Source organism: Sciurus carolinensis, chromosome 17 (genome assembly GCF_902686445.1).
Source record: "Sciurus carolinensis chromosome 17, mSciCar1.2, whole genome shotgun sequence".
NCBI lineage: Eukaryota > Metazoa > Chordata > Mammalia > Rodentia > Sciuridae > Sciurus > Sciurus carolinensis.
In genome coordinates, this window is record NC_062229.1 from 56,298,883 (window position 1) to 56,317,593 (window position 18,711).

Sequence of the window (18,711 nt, forward strand, 5' to 3'; positions counted from 1 at the left end):
GGGCGGGGCGCGGCGGCGGGCCTCCGGACGGGCCCAGCAGCCCTGCCGCACCTGCCGGCCCGGACAAAGGCGCGCCACTGCCCGGAAACTACCCGCGCCCCTCTTTCCCGCTCGTCGCCAGGCAGCTTCAAAGCTGTCAACGTTTTCCTTAGTCCCCGGTACGAGTGACAGGTCGGGAAAGTCCTTCATTTTCTCCGCCTCTCAGGGCCTCTTTTTTTTGTTGTTGTGTCTTGACGGTTCGACACAAACTCTCCTAATGACTTTTCTTGTATGATTGTTCAGACCGTGTACTTTTATTAGTGGGACTTACCTTTATGTAAAGGCCGGATATTTGAGCTTCTCATCTGCAACACCAGAAAGAATCGAGGTTTTGGAAACTATATTTGCAGGTTTTAAAATATTTTCCCATCTCAAAGTTTTCATTACTTTCTGAAAGGGAAGCATAGTTGTGTTATTATAAGAAAGTAATGTTGGCTTTTTACAAATGAGAAATACATACTAGAGTGAATGTAGAAATTCTTAACTACAAAAGCATATGTTGGGGTAAAACATTTTAACCTGTACTCCTTAAAAATATTTCTAGATATTTTTTCTTTCTTTTTTATTTAGTCGTAGTCTTTTTCTGAAATATGATTTGGAAGTAAATTGGATTCAAGACAGAGGAGTATAATTTTTGCTTTAGTAATTGTTTACACATTGACCATATTTTGAATTTTAAGATCCAAAATGGAAGATTGGAAAGTATCTTTTTAAGAAGTGTTTTAGATTAAAACAGTAACAAATGTGTGTGTGGGTGAATGGAAGGGCCTTCACCACTTTCTTTGATTTTAGGAGTGTATAAAATACCTCAAATAACAATACTTTACCAAAATCTCCAAGATAAACAAATTGTAGTTTGTTTATATAATAGCTGTGATCAAGCCATCAAATATTACAAGGAAGAATGTTGACTTTGAAGAATATTCTAATTTAAAACATAGGCTGAAAAATAATTTATATGGTTAACACTTTTGTTTAAAAATATGTAACTAAGGCATAGATAAATACAAATAGCTCTGAATGCTAATAAGAAGGGTGGTTTTCTCAGTAGGAGAATTGTGGGTGTTTTAGGTTTTTACCTTTGAGACTTTTGTTTTTCAAGATTTTGTGTTAGGCATGTGTTACAGTACTAAAGACTAAAGTACTAGAAACACAGGAGAATAGTGAAAGTTTTATAAACTATCAAATACACTATTTGACTATACTGAGTTAATATTTTCCCAGATATACACTACGTTCTTTACCGCCCACTATAAATTATCCTTGGTAGTAAGACTTTTGGACTTGTAACTGTAAACAAGGCCATCTTAAAACCTGGAATTAACTCCAGGATCTGTTTCTTTCCTATTCATGAAAAAAGAATTTCTGAAGAGATGCTTACGACCTTTTTAAACTATGCAAATAAACTTTTATTTTAAAGATCATGCTTAAGCACCACTTTAAATACCTTTATTAGAAAGGTAAATTGAGCATCCAACCTATACTCAATGCTATTCTGTAGGACAGGGTTACAAAAATAAAGGAGAACCTGCTCTTGTGCCCCCAGACCATGTAGTCCTATAGTTGAGCTTTGAAGTTTCAAGGTGATTTTATGTATATATGGTCTTTTCATGTCCCAGCAATCCAAGGGATAGAGATATATGCATATACATATATATTTGTATATATTATTTATATATGTATACACACACACACCCAAACACTTTAGTATTCTCACGTAAGAGATGAAACAGATATGAGAGGTTGTGACTCAGGCAACATCAAACATAATTTAGAGGTGGAAGATCTGGGACGCTTAATCTTCATGTGTAGGTCCTGTTGCTTTTCCCACCTTAGAACATTGCCTTTGTTACCAAACTTTCAAATTATATACTAAAATGTGCTCTTTGGATTAAAAAATTTTTTTAAAATTATTTTTCAGTTGCATCTTTTTCTTACTAAATAATGGTTCGAGGATTTTTGGATATTGTCTAAACTACATTTAATGGTAATTACTCTTTTTTTTGTCATTTGATTCTCATGGATTATTTATAAAAGTAATTGTGAACTACCAAAATAGTTGAAAACTAAACTCATGTGGTGCTAAACTCATATGTAATGTCTTTTCAATACAGATAGGACTTTCAGGAAGAAATAAGTTGTCTTTCTCTGAATTTTGGGATGGTGGAGCATTTTTCTATATTCTGCTCACATGAGCCATTCTCGGTTTGTTCCAGCTTACCAACCCTTGGTGTCACATGTGAGCCTCCCACATGTGTTCACTCTCCATTCCAGCTCTGTGATTGAACTCTGCTCTTATTGAATAGGGGGCAATTGGGCAGGCATGCTTCATTCCTGGAATTGACAGTCGTTCCATGTGAGTAAAGGGGAATCTCAGTGAGACATCTTTAAACATATGAAAGCATTTGGTTTTAAGATGGAAGAAATGTCAGGTACTGTTGGTGCCTGAATCTTTGCAGCAGTTTGATAGGTGCGAGAGAACTGATATGCCTATTTTCTCATTTTCTTTATCTTTCTATAGCAGTTCTATTTGAATGTTTTGTATGTACTCATTTTTACTTCTTCTGACCCTTCTTTTCTATTTCCCCTTTTTCTGCCTTGTTCTTTTTCAGTTTTGAATATACTAACACTGAATCAGCACTTCTAAAGCCCTGCCTTCTCTCACTGGCTTCAGTTGGCCTTCAGACATAATGAGGAGACTGGCTTTTCGAGGCGCTGGTTGTGCTCTGGTAAAGCTGGTAAATTACTGATCATCTAAACCCTTTTCCTTTTCTGTCGTTCCTTGCCTTTTCCCTTCCACCTTTCTTAAATTTTTGTTATCCTTTCCATAAAGAGTCCCTTCTGTATTGATCAAATTCACCTGTGTCTTTGTCATGACTTGTTTACAAAGGTTCTTAATTTCTTTAACTTAAAGAATTCAGGCCAGTTTATCAGCCTTTTATAAAATGAACAAAAATCAACACAACTTGATTTTTCTTGGCCTAAGCTTTGGGAAGGTTTTAGCCACTTTTAGCCAACTTCATACTAATATCCCGTATAATAAACAGAAACCTAGAGGAAGGAATATCATCATAGTAGGTTCTGTTTTAAATACCAGGAGAACTTCTTTGGAGGAAGAAATGAGACTCTTCTTGTCTCTTTGTTGCTTGCCGGGATTTTTTGTTTGTTGTACTCCTGCTTTCCATTTCTGGAAGATCCCCAGCTTCTCTCTCCATACTACTGGTAACCAGTGCTCTGCAGTTCCTATTCATTCATTATTTCCTGAAATTGAATGTTAATGAGTGAAACTGGGATCTTTTTTTTCTTTTAGCTTTAGTAAAAGATTTTTGAAATCACAGTATACTGTTTGATACTGTTGCCAAATTGTATAAACATTATAGGACTTTCTTGGGTAGATAGCCTTTCCCTGTATCTGTAGCAGATCATTTCAGTGGTTGCATTTCTTGTATTATAGTCAAATTAATACATGTGTAAATTTGTGTTAAGATTAGTTTCTTAGCAGTTGGTCAAAAACTGAGAGCAAATATTTATGTGTTTCTGAACCTAAAAGCTCATGTATGAGGTGCTTTTCCAGATCATCAAGTTAGAGTAAAGCTATGATTTCAAATTTTTTTTGGTATAGAATATATCATATAATTGAAAGGGAGATTAGTCTAGATTACCAAAAGAGTAATAAAATGTAGGAAAAAATTGCATTTTTGCTACTTCAAAAATGGCAAGTCATATTAGCAGGGGTAGGGTAGATCTTGTGGATCCTGTTGTAACAAATGGGAGATTCATTTTCTGGGTTATTAATTTCTCAATACATCTAAAATGCTAGAAAGATAATTGTCCTCTGTCCCCTTATTTTATTTATTTATTTATTTTGTTCCATTTTATACTACTCATTTGCCTTGGCCACTACTTCCTAGTCTTTTCCACATGGTGGCCCACTTGGAAACAATCATAATTTTAAAGCACGCAGTAAAGCAAATGAGGCTGCTGGCTCACGGAGGAATGACATTAGGGCCTCTGTACCCAAGGTCTGCCTGGCTGTCTCAGGGGCTCAGGGATCAATACCTCTAACACACTGTTATACACTTTTTTTTTTTTTTTTTTTTTGCAGTGCTGGGGATCAAACCCAGGGCCTTGTGCTGGCCAGGCAAGCACTGTACTGACTGAGCTATTTTCCCAGCCCCACACTGTTATACACTATGTGGTGGATTGGAAAACTCCAGAGTAAATTTGGGGCCAGAAGTGGTTGAGTCATTCAGAATGGGTAATATACAAATGAGTATACTTCTGTTGAATTTTGTCATCAAAGTTAAAAGTGTAGCATTCTGGTAAGTGAAGAGGCTAAAAAAGTGAGGTCCAGGACTTTGATTTTAAGAAGAAAAAGAACTTATAACTAATTAAATTCCTTCACAGTAGCTAAAATAACCTCCTAAATGAACCAGAAATTTGACAGAAGGTAGCCAGCTGAGGAACTTACTGGCAGAGTAAAAATTTAAATATAAGAACATGGAAAATTATTTCTTATAGAAGAAGTTGGATTCCATGGGTTCCAAGAGAAGAAGAGCTACCTCCCCTTCCAGCAGTGTCAGCGGGGACTTTGATGACGGGCACCATTCTGTGCCTACACCAGGCCCAAGCAGGAAAAGGAGGAGACTTTCTAATCTTCCAACTGTAGATCCTGTGAGTAACTTGGGTCACACAGTTCGTTCCTGCTTCTCCTTACTCTTAACTTTTAGGGTGAAGTAGTTGAGATGCCTGTCTGCTTCATTTCCTCTGGCTTGAATTCGTTTAACTCTCCTCTTATGAAAAGTATTTGTTTAGCCACAAGTTTGATGGTAATTAGATAATTTAATATTGTAAGATAATAAATATCATTATGTCATGTCATATATTCATTTAATAGAATGAGTGCTTGCCATATGATGGGTACTGTTTGACTGGTTGGGCTACAGCTACATGTGAGGCAAGCCCATTTTTCACATGGAGCTTAGTTAGCTTCCAGTGTAGGAGAAGCAGAAAGTAGGTAAGTGAACAGATAATAATAAGGTGCCCACAAGAGTGATAAGTACTAAGGAGAAAAATTTGGGTGGTTTGAGTTGTTTCGGTCTGAATCTTCTGGAAGATTTTCTGTGATAAAGAGGGGCTGGATGACCAGTGCAGAAGGGCTGGGCCAGGGATGGGTTTGGAATGTTGTGGTTACAGAGAAAAGGCTAGGAGTGCTGTGTGCAGTGGCACACACCTATAATACCAACTACTTTGGAGGCCAAGGCAGGAAGATTGCCAATTTGAGGCCGTCCTGGGCAACTTGATGAGACCCTGTCTCAAAATAAAATTTTGAAAAGGGCTGCACATGTAGGCCAGTGTTAGAGTGCTTGCCTAGCATGCAATAAGCCCCTGGGTTCAACTCCTAGTACCACGTAGAAAGGAAAAGAGAGGAAGAGAAAAGAAAAATGAAATGGTCAGGAAGGAGACTGGTGAGCTCCACTCAGCCATAGTATCTAAAACCTTTGGGTTCTCGTCTGATAATTTGGGGAGTTATCCTTCCTCTTCTCTGTTTGCCTTTTGTGGGTGTGCTTTTGTTGAAGAGTAATTGATAATCCTTATACCTATACTGGTTGTCTGTTCATTTTCTGATCATTTCTTTCTTCTTCCTATGTGTAGATCGCCGTGTGCCATGAACTCTATAACACCATCCGAGACTATAAGGATGAGCAGGGCAGACTCCTCTGTGAGCTCTTCATTAGGGCACCAAAGCGAAGGTGAGTTAGAAGTACATCAGTATACTGGGAGGATTTGCTCCAGGGTCCATGTTTAAAGTGTTTGATGATTGAGTTTTCCTTTGGAAGGAATGGCTTAAAAGATGGGGAAGGCTAATTTCAGTCCTAGTTGTCGAGATATTGTGAGGCTTTTTATTAAAAATATCAATTTTTTTCAATTTTAGTAAAAAAAAAAAAAACTTTATAGCCTTTACCATTTTTCAGTATATAGTAAGTGTCAAGTATATTAATATTGTTCTTCACCAACCTCCAAAACTTCTTTCATATTTTAAAACTGAAACTTTATATCCATTAAAAAACTTCCCTTTCCCCTGCCTTCCAGCCCCTTGGCAACCACCATTTTGCTTCCGATTTGTGTGATTTTGACTATTTTAGGTACTTCGTATGCTTAGAATCATACAGCGATTGTCTTTTATAATTGGCCTATTTCACAGCATAAGGCCCTCACAACTATTCATCTATATTGTAGGATGTGTCAGGTTTCCTTTTTAAGACTGAGTAATATTCCGTTGTGTATGTGTATCACATTTTGTTTATCTATTCATTTGTGAATGGACTCTAGAGTTGCTTATTCCTCATGGCTCTTGTGAATAATGCTGCAGTGAACACAGGTGTACAAATAGACCTTCAATATCCTGCCTTCCATTCTTTTGGAAATACATATTCAGAAATATGATTGCTGGATATATGGTAATTCTCCTAGTTTTTTTGTAGAAGCCCCATATTGTAGTCAGTGATGTCTGTGCCATTTTACATTCTCACAAGCAGTGACAACAAATGCTTTAACAGATGATTTCTCAGACTCAAAACCTGTCCCGGTTAAGTGATACCTGGCTGTTATTTTCATTTCCTCCTCCTCTTTTTTTTTGGTACCAAGAATTTAAGCCAGGAGTGCTTTACCACTGAGCCACATCCCCAGCCCTTCAGCTCTTTTTATTTTTTATTTTTGAGACACAGTCTTGCTAAATTGCTGAGACTAGCCTTGAACTTGTAGTCCTTCTGCCTCAGCCTCCCAAGTTGCTGGAATTACAGGTGTGTGTCACCATGCCTTGCCCTTTTTTTTTTTTTTCAAATAGTGACCCTCCTGATGGGTGGGAGGTAGTATATCATTGTAGTTTTGATTTGCATTTCCCTAATTATTAAAGATATTGAGCTATTTTTTATAGGTGTTAATGCATCTTTGGAAAAGATACATTAATATAATATATTGATTAAAAATACTTACTCAAATCCCTTGCCCATTTTTGAATTTGGTTTTTTGTTATTCTCTGTGTATTCTGGATAGAGCTCTCTCACCAGGTGCATAGATGCCGTGTAAGTTAGTTATGGCTTGCGGGGGGTTGGGGGGAGCTTTTTTTAAAAATGAGGTATTGATTTGAGTTACTTTATCATTAGTAGTCTTTCAAACGTTGCCATTTAATTAGCATAAAGTTTCATCCACGTTCATTGTTTACCACATTCTAGACATCATGCCACAGACTTTCCAGACTGTATGTCATTTAACTTTGATATATTATCACAGTTTATAGGTGGGAGCTTGCACAAGTTCTTAGAACTTTTAAAAGATAAGCGGAGTTCAGTCTCTAAGACTTTCGGACTCTGAAGTCTGTGCTCTTAATCCTTATGATTAGAGGAGCATCATACTGGATCACTCAAAACTCTTTGTAGAGAAATTATGCCCCTCTGCTGCCTGCCTGCTTGCTTGCTTTTTTTTTCCCCTTAAACCAGGGATAGAACTAGGGGTGCTTCACCATTGAGCTACATTCCCAGCCTTTTTATTGAGACAGGGTCTTGCTAAGTAACTCAGGGCCTTGCTAAGTTGTTGAGGCTAGTCTTGAACTTGCAATCCTCCTACGTCAGCCTCCTGAGTCAATCTGTTTTTGAGACTTAGTTCTGATGAGTGTATTAGGTTGCTTGTACAAAGGTATCCAAATTAACAAAGCCTGAAACGAGAGAAATTTCTTTCTCTTATGTTTCTTTTTTTTTTTTTATTGTATACAAATGGGATACATGTTGTTTCTCTATTTGTACATGGAGTCAAGGCATACCATTTGTGTAATCATACGTTTACATAGGGCAATGATGTTTGATTCATTATTTTTTTTCCCTTCCCCCCCACCCCTCCCACCCTTCTTTTCCCTCTATACAGTCCTTCTTTCCTTCATTCTTACCACACTCCTTATCCCTAACCCTATCTCTTATGTTTCTTTATTCTGTTGTTCTGGGAGATATCCCAGGACAATAGAATACTATTGGTGTTGGGATTGAATAATATTGGTACTGGGATTGAACCCAGGGGTGCTTACCACCCAGCCCTTTTTATTTTTTGAGACAGGACCTTGCTAAGCTGTTGAGGCTAGCCTCAAACTTGTGATCCTCCGGCCTCAGCCTCCCAAGTTGCTGGGATTACAGTTGTGTGCCACCACACCTGGCAGACTTCAATTCTTGTGTTGGCCAGAACCTAGCTCTTGTGAAGCCAGAGGCTATGGTCTTTAGTAGCCATGCAGCAGCTTAGAATGCATTATCAACCTAAAAGGGAAAATGGACTTGAGCAGACTTTGCACAGCAGGGCCAGTGTTTCTCAGTGTTCTGGCTTAAACTTTAATTGTGGTTGGAATGACTCCTGGTTTGGATTGGAAATGTTCCTATTGGTGTGAATTCATGGTTTCCAAGGTATATAAACAAGTGTATGTATTTTCCCTAGCTCTGTCTATTGAGACGACTTAGGAGCAGCAATTGACCCTAGTAGAAATGAGTACAACCTAGCCCTCAGATTTTTTTGTTTTTAATGCTATTTATCATTGAAAGGAACCACAGTTCCTTGGAAAATAGCAGATTTCCAGGACCGGGCCAGAGAAAGTACAAAACGAGTATGGAACGTCATTTTGTGCCAGGAAATAAGCAAGTGCTCATACGGTGATGAGAACTTGTCAGAAGGACAAAGAAAATAGAAGCCTAAGCCAGGTGTGGTGACACATGCCTGTAATCCCAGTGACTTGGGGAGCTAAGGCAAGATGATTACAAGTTCAGGGACAGCCTCAGGAACTTAGTGAGACCTTGTCTCAAAATGAAAAATTAAAAGTTCCAGGGATGTAGCACTTAAAGTGCCCCTGGTTTCATTCTCTAGTACCAAAAAAATAATAGAAGCTGTCTTAGGGATTCCTATTGGCCAAACCTGGTGCAGTTTGAGCATCAAAATAATTATCATAAGGGACTTAAACTCACTATGTAAAAGGAATCTAAAGGACATTTTAAAATAAATGAGTGAGTTGAAAGTATGAGGAATGGGGTTCTACAGGTACTTCTCCATGAAGTATAAAGCAAGAAAGAATAAGTTGGTCAGTGGAGAAGCCTGGCAGACACCATCATAATTAAGTGCCCAAAGTTAATCTCATCTGATTAGTGGGACAAGACAAAATCATGTGCTACCTGATAGAATGCAGTGAGATGAATGCAACATCATCTCTGTCGTTGTCATGCTAAAGAAGCATAACTTGAGTTAAATCATCAGAAAAGCAGAAAAATTCAAATGGAGGCACACGCTACAAAGTAACTGGCCTCTAATCTTCAAAACTACCAGAATCTTAAAAGTCAACAAAAGACTGAAGAACTATTTCAGAATGAAGGAAACTAAAAAAATATAATTAAAAGCAACCTGTGATTCTGAACTTGATTCTTTTGTTATGAAGGACAAGTTTGGAACAGCTGACAAATATGAATAGAGTCTGAGGGGTAGATGTATCAAAGTTTATTTTCTGATTTTGATGGTTGAATTGTGGTCTTCGAAGGAAATATGCAATAAAACATTAGGAGTGATGGAACATCATGTTAAAATTGACTCAGGGGGTTTAGAAAAAAGTTCTGTGTATTATTCTTACAACTTTTATGTCAGAATAAAAAAGGATTAATAAGAAAATACAAAACAACAAAATACACACATGCACGCGCATATACACTAAAAGTAAAAGAATATTTATGGACTGGGGTTGTGGCTCAGTGATAGAACACTTGCCTAGCACTTGTGAGGCACTGGGTTCAATCCTCAACCCCACATAAAAATAAATTAAATAGAAAAAAATATTAAAAAAAATTTTTAAATATTTGAAATATTTCATATTTTAAAAAATGAAAAAGGTTATTACATGTCAACTAAGGTCTCAAGAGAGATTAAAGCCTTAATGACCATGAAATTCTTTGTATGTAACAACTTATCTCTTACATTTCTAGAAGGGAGCTAAATACGTCTGTGGGAGAATTTTTTTAACCATAACTGGGATTTGAACCCAGGGCCTATACATTCTAGACAAGTGCTCTATTCCTGAGTTACATCCTAGTCCTGTGGGAGAATTGAGAAAACCAAGCCATTTTTCAGAGTTTACTTGTTTTGTGAAACACCGTATGAAAAAAATCCAGAAGGAATGATAAACATCCATGAACCTAAACCTGAAGAATTACCCTGGAACTTAACACCATAACTGTCTTTGAAATTCCTTTGTGTCCTTACCTATCCCTGCCCTCCAGGATATATATAATCCTGAATTTTTGGGTTATTATTCTCACACCTTCCCCCCCCCCCCCAAACATTCTGGTTATGTTTAGCTGGATCTTAATATTCTTTTATCCTTGGTAAGCTCCTTAAAGCACCTTTCTCCTCTATAACTTAAGTGATTTTAAAGCAACATAGATATGAGATACTTGTTAGTTCTTGACAGAAAAGGTTTTGTGGACACTGACTGCAGAAAGATAAGCCTTTTTTTAAGTGTAGAGAGTTTTGAAATATGTCTGTTTTCCAGCCACTTTGGAACACCATGAAAGGTAAGACATCTTCATCTATAAGAAGATACCATTAACATGGGTTTAGGACTGGGTACCCTAAACCTTAGATATTTTGTTTATAACAAATATTGTATTAAAATCCATCATAGATGTTAATAAAGGTTTTTATATTAATAATATATTTTTAAAAAGCATATCTGCATCTTGCTTTTGTTTTTCCCCTTTTGTTCTAATAATGGGAATGAGATTGATGTCAGATTCTAATTTGGTCTGTCACTTGAAATGTTGGAAATTACTAGATAGTTTTGAAAGCTATTTTTTTCTATACTTTGGATTAAGATCATTAAAAAATATTTAAATTATAACAGAAATCAGCCAGACTATTATGAAGTGGTTTCTCAACCCATTGACTTGATGAAAATCCAACAGAAACTAAAAATGGAAGAGTATGATGACGTTAATCTGCTGACTGCTGACTTCCAACTGCTTTTTAACAATGCAAAGGCCTATTATAAGGTAAGAAAGCATCAAATTTGGAAAGTGTTCAGTTTGATAATTCCCTGACTTTTTAGTATTTATCAGTTTGGCGTGAGTAGTGCTTTCTCTTTATGGTTGAGTTCGTACTTCACTTTTTTAGTAGGGACTGAACATTTATGATTAGGAGGCATTCTTGTTTCTTTGGAAAAGTATCTTGCTCAAGTCTTTTGCCCATTTTTCTCTTGGGTTGTAGGGGCTTGAACCCTGTACAATCACCCACTGAGCTACACCCCTATGTCCCAATTTTCATAGTATCTTCTGGTGAACAGAAGTTTTTTTATTTTAATATAATCAAATTTATCAGCCTATATTTTTGAATGAGATGTAATTTATGTATTTATACATCCTATTAAACTGTAGAATTCAGTAGTTTTTAGTTATTCACAAAGCCATATAGCCATCCATTTAGTTTTGCAAAAGAGGGTTTGAGCCCCTTTTATCTTCTAATCATAAGGATTTTGAAGTGTGTGATAGTAGAGTTTTCAAAGTTGTGCCTTAAAATACTAGCCTGTGCTGCTTCAGGGTATTTTAAAGGTAGCAATTGATTTATAGTAAAATACTAAAGTGATTTTTTTTCTCTTTGCTAATATACAGCCAGATTCTCCTGAATATAAAGCTGCTTGCAAACTCTGGGATTTGTACCTTCGAACAAGAAATGAGTTTGTTCAGAAAGGAGAAGCAGATGATGAAGATGATGATGAAGATGGGCAAGACAATCAAGGCACAGTGACTGAAGGAGTAAGTGTGCAACTGGAACCAGTCATAGATGGGCTGTGGGAAGGTGGATGGAGCCCCTACTGTGATTCCCTCTGGGCCATTGTGGGAAGCTGAACTTCCTGTGCTGTTGTGTTGTATGGGTAACTGGATAAAATGGACATTCAGATAGAGGGCCCAGCTCCAGTTTCAAATGATCCTGAACCTTCCTGACAGTGTGTTTCATGCATGGTTGGTTTCATGAATTGCTTTTACATTAATGCATATTTTCTGCACAGTTTTAAAGAGAACCTTGGTTTTATTGAGGACTGGTCCAGCATTGCTAGATTAAGACATTATGTAAGGGTAGGCCTTGTTTTGATTAAAAAAGAGTCAATAGAATCACCTTAGAAATGCATTTATGGGTTAGACTGGTTCCTGTTAGGACTTGTCAGGTGTACTCCTACCTCATGAATTCTGTAATTGCTCTGTTCTTCATTTGGTTCTTCCTTTGATTGGCTCTTTTTTATTATTCTCATGTCAGTTAAAAATAGTGTCAACCAAGAGAGGACTTTTCTGATCCCCCATCTAAAATGCTATACATTCCCCCTTTTCACTCTCACCTGCCCCATCATCACGTTGTTATTTCCTGTGGTCTTCCCTTTTTATTACTATGTGTGAAATAACTTGCTTATTAGTTAACATGTTTATTTTCTGTCTTCCCCTCAAAACAATGGTAGCTCATCAAGGATAGCATTTTTTTTTTTTTTTTTTTTTTTTTTTTTTTTTTTGGTGGGGGGAGTACCTGGGATTGAACTCAGAGGCACTCAACCACTGAACCACATCCTCAGCCCTATTTTGTATTTTATTTAGAGACAGGGTCTTTCTGAGTTGCTTAGCTCTTTGCTTTTGCTGAGGCTGGCTTTGAACTTGTGATCCTTCTGCCTCAGCCTCCCAAGCCACTGGGATTACAGGTATACGTCACCATGCCTGGCAAAGGGTAGTATCTTGTTCACCTATTCCTGGCATCAAGACTATGTCTGACATAGTAGATAGCAGTAAATATTTGCTTAATGAAGACATTTGAAAAGGAAAACAAAACAAAACATAGTTGGAGGAATTAGAACTCTTTTCTGCAGCTGAATTGTAAAAAAACACAACATAGAGTATTCCACTTTCTTTCATAAGTTACGTAGATAGACCTTTTGCTGAAACTCCAACACAGAAATAAACAGTGATGGCTGAATTTCTCAAAACTACTACTTAGAGTCTCAAGATACAGTTGCCAGGTCCTGTGTTAAGTTCTTTGAAGAAATTAAGTGATTACATAGAGGGCAGTTAATGATAGGGGTTCCCTGGAATTTTACTTTCTGATATGTATACATGAAAAGCAACTTAACCTAGGCTTTCTTGGGCTGATTTCTGAGGCCCAGCCTTACTTCAGCATTTAGAGCTCTAGACAGAAAACAAAATTGTCTATATTTATTTCTTTATTTTATTTGTATAATAGATGAAAAATTGGAGGATCTTGCACATTTATATTTATGCTTTTCAAACTTTTTTAGCCTAAGGTTTTTATGGAAGGGGAAGGAATTTTCAAGCTTATACTTTTTCAATCAGTGATTTCCTTGGAGTTTTCCCGACTGTTGGAAAGATCATATGAATAAATTCACATACTTCATTCTATTTGTCATCTGCAGCTTGTTTCCAGAGTAGCAGGGCGTATGGGGGGAAAGGAGTCTTAATTGTAGAACATAAACTTCCTCTTTGAAGCAAACTTTGTGATACCATGGTTCAGCCAAGACATAAATGGCTTAAACATGGGAATTTCAGTTTACTTTCAGCAGGATCATTTTGGTTTTCTGAGTTTGTGTAGTTGGAAATTTTGACCAAATCATACATCTTATATGTTAAATATTTTCCAAGTGTTTGTTATTGCCAGACTTGAGAGACTGTTGGAGCCCTCTGTGAAAATAATTTTGTACCTTTGACCATACTAAATAAAAAAGCGTTTCTGTTGGACTTGGACAAAAATACCAATTTTTTTATAATTTAAACCATCAATAACCATTAATATTTCATCTGTACAAAATATGGTTTGGACTTGAAGTACTGTTTAATATAAATGGGCTACTCACTGTAGAAACTTACTTCAAACTTGAACTTTGCCTGGCCAAGTTCTCTTTGGGGTGTATACTTGCCTGTGTTGAAACAGTAACTAAGGTAGGTATAAACCAGTCCATCTGAAGAGCTGAAATAGTATGGATCAGTTTATTTAATCTCAATTCATCTTCATTTTTTTTTTTTTTGGAACCAGAGATTGATCCCTGTGGCACTTAACCACTAAGTAATATTCCCACCCCATTTTAAAAAAATGTTTTATTTTGAGATAGGGTTTCACTAAGTTTCTAAGGGCCTTGCTAAGTTGCTGAGGCTGCTTTGAACTTGTGATCCTCCTGCCTCAGCCTCCTGAGCTGCTGGGATTACGGGTGTGTGCTACCATGCTCAGCCTTCATTCACTTTTGGCAGAACCTGAATTCAGTTGTTAGTACTGGTGGAGAACCCAGTAGTTAATGTAGTCATGATTCTATGTAATATGTAGTCATTGCCCTACTGAAATACCATGACTCTAGTGAATGTGAATAGCAGATATTTAAATGTTTAAGTATTATGGGGCATATTTTCTCAAATTCAATTGCTCAGGCCTTAAAAAGATGTGCATTTTGATCAGTTCATACATATGGTACTTGAAACTTGTTTTCATTATGTTACTGTGAAGCCAGGCACAGCTGTAATCCCAGCTACTTGGGAGCCTGAGACAGGAAGTTCTCAAGTTTGAGGCCAGCCTCAGCAACTCAGACCTTCTCTGAAAATAAAAATAAAAAAAGGACTGGGAGTGTAGCACATTGTTAGAGCACCCTGTGTTCAGTCCCCAATACCACAGGGGAGGTGGGGAGGAGAAAGAGTTACTGTGGCAGAGTCAGAAAGAACTGATCAAAGAGATTTAGTTAAAGAAATAATATAGGAACCTCATTAGTTTCTTATAGGCCATTCTGGGGGTAAAACCCTTGTCCAACATCAGAGCATTTCTGTGGTGTTCTAGAAACTTGAACTTAAAAGTTGATCTTTTGAATTAACTTTATAATCTTAGAAGTTGTTTGATATTTGGCATGTATTTATTGAGTCTATTACAAAGTACTTTTCTCTCTCCCCAACTCCATCTCCTAGTCTTCTCCAGGTTACTTGAAGGAGATCCTGGAGCAGCTTCTTGAAGCCATAGTTGTAGCCACAAATCCATCAGGACGGCTTATTAGTGAACTTTTTCAGAAACTGCCTTCTAAAGTGGTAAGTGATAATGAAACACAGATGAATTAAGGTGTTTAATTTTTTAAAGTACTTCAAGAATTTTATTAATTATTAGTGAATAGAGTAAGGTTAAAAGGAAGATTGGAAGTGTCCAAGATACCCTCCTCATGACCTCAGCAGCAAGCAGAGAACAAGGTCTGACATTTTACTTAAACAGGTAAAAGATTACTTAAAAAGATAATGATTTTGTCTATCTGTTGCTGCGGGTGGAGGGCCGGATCTTGCTGTGTCGCCCAAGCTGGACTCAAACTCATGGGCTGTTTTTGATTTTTTTTTTGATTGACCATTCTTTTTGTTATTGTGATAAAATATATGTAACCTAAAATTTACTATTTTAGCTATTTTAAATTGTACAGTTTTTGGCATTATGTTCATTTACATCATTGTGCAATTATCACTATCATCCACCTGCAGAACTTTTTCATCTTCCAAAAATGAAACTCCATACCCATTAAGTAACAAGTCCACTTCCCTCCTCTTTCAGCCCCTGGCAACCACCATTCTACTTTCTGTCTTTATGATTTTGACTGTTACGGGGATTTTATATAAGAGGAACCATATAGTTTATGTCCTTCCGTTAACTGGCTTGTTCCACTTACCAGTGTCTTCAGGGTTCATCCATGCTGTAGCATATGTTAGGATTTCCTTCTTTTTTACAGCTGAATAAGTCCATTGTAATGGTATACCACATCTTGCTTATGCATTCATCTGTGAATGGACACACAAGTTGCTTCCATGTTTTAACTATTATGAATAATGTTGCTGTGAATATGGGTATAATAATATCTCTTCAGGACCCTGCTTTTACTTTGGGGTATATGCCCAAAGGAAAATTTCTGTATCGTGGTAATTTTGAGGAATCACCATACCGTTTTCTTGTCTGAATATTTAAATCATACAATTAATACAATCATTATATCTTTCTATCAGATCCACACCTAGGATAGCAGTGGTCATATGCTTGCTTTCTGTCATAACTGTCCTAGAACCAGTGAAGACACATCTTTAAATAACCATTTTATCAGTGACTGATGCATTCCCTCATCAGTCAGCAAATACTTCTTGCACATCTATGACATTTTGAGTTGCTGCTACATGGCAGGAACTCAAAGGTAAATATGGCATGGTCCCTGTTCTCAAGAAAATCAGGGAGAAGAAAGGAGGTGGATAAAGGAATAAAAGATCACAGTGGGGGTTAAATGCTATAGTGGAGTACTTCTGAAAGTTTTCTCCTACTTACAAATATAAGAATACTGGGACCATGCAAGTTTTTGTGGTTTCACAGGCAGTGACATGAGTCAAATCTGTAACCATGTTAATTGTCTCCTGGGTGTGAAGCCATAAGGGGTCCTGATTCTTTAAAAGTTCTCATTTCCTAGAAAACCTCCTCCTTTTGGTGGTGAGAAAGTATGTAATCAGCTCTCCAGGAAATTAAGGAGAGCTAAGGGAGGAAGAACTTCTTATCTTGCCTTCTGAGGAAAGAGAAAGTTTCTTCTTTTTTATAAATAAAAAGTTTAGGTGTTTATTTTATCATTAGAGAATAGTCTTAGAAACAACCCAAATGCCCATTGATAGATGAATGAATAAACAAATTGTATATACAAACAGTAGAATATTATTCAACCTTAAAAAGGGAGGAAATTCTGAAATATACTACAACATGGATTAATCCTGAACATAAGCTAAGTAAAATTAACCAGTCACAAAATGACAAATATTGTATGATTCCTCTTGTATTAACTACCTCGAATAGTGAAAGTCAGAGAGACAGAAAGTAGAATGGTTGAGTAGAGTGGTTGCTGTGGGCTAGGGGGAAGGGAGAAGCACAGTCCAACTTTCCCTGAACCTCTTATACCTGCCAAGTTATTTTCTCCAAGGCCCAAAACTTACAGGAGAGCCTGAGGGTAGTGAATGATTCCAGGCATTGTGAAAGCCTCAATGATATCCCCCACCATGCCCAGTCCCTTGGGATGAACTATTATTTGATAAATTAGAAATTGCCTATAATTTTGCTTCATTTCTTTCATATAGTTTCATTTGAAAAGCATTTTATTTTGAAAAACCTTAAATTTCATTAAAGCATTAAGTAGAAGCATTAAGTTAAACATGAAGCTAACAAATTTGATAATGTGATTTATAGTTCCTTGTGAAGGCTTACATGAAATATATAATTGTTATTTATATTGTAAAATTTAAAAAGCTTATTAAGAGGCCCATTAAGAATTTTTTTCTTCTTTATTTCCATGATTGATGTCTGGGGACCTTAAATTTAAAAATTTATGATTCTGTGAATTTAGAATTTTATGTTAAATTATAGTTTTTTAGTTGTGTAGGATGGTAACTACTAATACCAAGTGTAAACTCCCTACAACCTGCTATTGTATATCTGTTGAATATTTCATGAGGCTTCCTCTCCCTCCCCACCCTAACCTCCCAGTACTGGGGATTGAACCCAGGGATGCTTTGCCACTAAGCTACATCTCCAGTCCATTTTGACTCAGGGTCTCACTAAGATGCTGAGGCTGACCTTGAACTTGAGCTCTTCCTCCCTCAGCCTCCTGTCTCTGGAATTACAGTGTGGGCCACTGCACATGGTTCATGAAGCTTCTTAAAATCACATTCTTTTTTGTTTCAGATTTAAAAATATGCTGTACAGTGTGCCTTTATAGCTGTGAATATCACAAAGCTGCTCAGTTTCTTGGTTAAAGGACATATTGTCAGTGTACTTCTTGTTTTCTTATTAGCTAGATACTTTGACTCATTGAGCAAACCTGGGTTTTTGTCTTCCAGCAATATCCAGACTATTACGCAATAATTAAGGAACCTATAGATCTCAAGACCATTGCACAGAGGATACAGGTATGAAGGTGACCATATGTAATATGTGATATAGAGCAAATTGGCCTGTGGACTTTCTTAGGGTGTCTAAGGGTTACTGGTTATCAAATAATATAAACAAAGTAGAACAGGTTGTAACTTTGATTTAGTCAGGACAAATGTTAGGGCTAGGAGTATAACTCGGTGGTAGAATGCTTGTGTGTCTTGGGGAGGCCATAGATTGAATCCCCAGCACTAAACAAAACAGAACAAAATAACTTTAGGGTATCTTAAAATAAAAGTTACCTACAACAGACTTTCAAGTGTAAGGTCAGTGAAAATAGATATTTTGCTTTCTTTAACCTTGTTCACCTCTCCCCCACTCTATTTCCCCAGCAATGATATAGTTAACACTCATATAGATTTGCCATTTACCTAGCACTGTTTTAAGTGTTATGTATATTAGCTAAGTCATTCTTAGAATGACTTCATGAGGTAGATCCTGTTGTTATTCCCATTTTACAGGTTAGAACACTGAAGCATGGAGACTTATAGCTCAATTAGGTATTCAGTAAGTATTAACTGATTGAATGTAAGATTAGGATTTACAGTTTGATGATTGTAGGTTAAGGAAGGTAAATGCAGAAAGATAGACATTCTACCAGAAATCTCGTTTGTAGAGTGGAACCGACTTGGTTCTTTTCCTAGCTCT

General features: G+C 36.9%; 1 protein-coding gene across 22 annotated transcripts in view; it reads left to right on the top strand.

Moving 5' to 3' along the window:
• Positions 1-18,711, top strand: part of Pbrm1 (polybromo 1) — a 94,627-nt gene that overhangs the window by 292 nt on the left and 75,624 nt on the right. For 8 of the 22 annotated variants that reach the window (XM_047530670.1, XM_047530680.1, XM_047530682.1 and 5 more), the window contains exons 2-8: positions 2,652-2,777; positions 4,561-4,713; positions 5,695-5,792; positions 10,955-11,102; positions 11,718-11,861; positions 15,045-15,161; positions 17,973-18,041. In XM_047530670.1, coding sequence (XP_047386626.1) covers positions 2,730-2,777; positions 4,561-4,713; positions 5,695-5,792; positions 10,955-11,102; positions 11,718-11,861; positions 15,045-15,161; positions 17,973-18,041 — 777 coding nt within the window. In that variant the 5' untranslated portion in view covers positions 2,652-2,729. Of the gene's footprint in view, positions 1-14; positions 159-1,960; positions 2,027-2,651; positions 2,778-4,560; positions 4,714-5,694; positions 5,793-10,954; positions 11,103-11,717; positions 11,862-15,044; positions 15,162-17,972; positions 18,042-18,711 lie in introns of those variants that run through there. The other 14 variants (XM_047530672.1, XM_047530681.1, XM_047530683.1 and 11 more) reach the window with 8 other exon arrangements.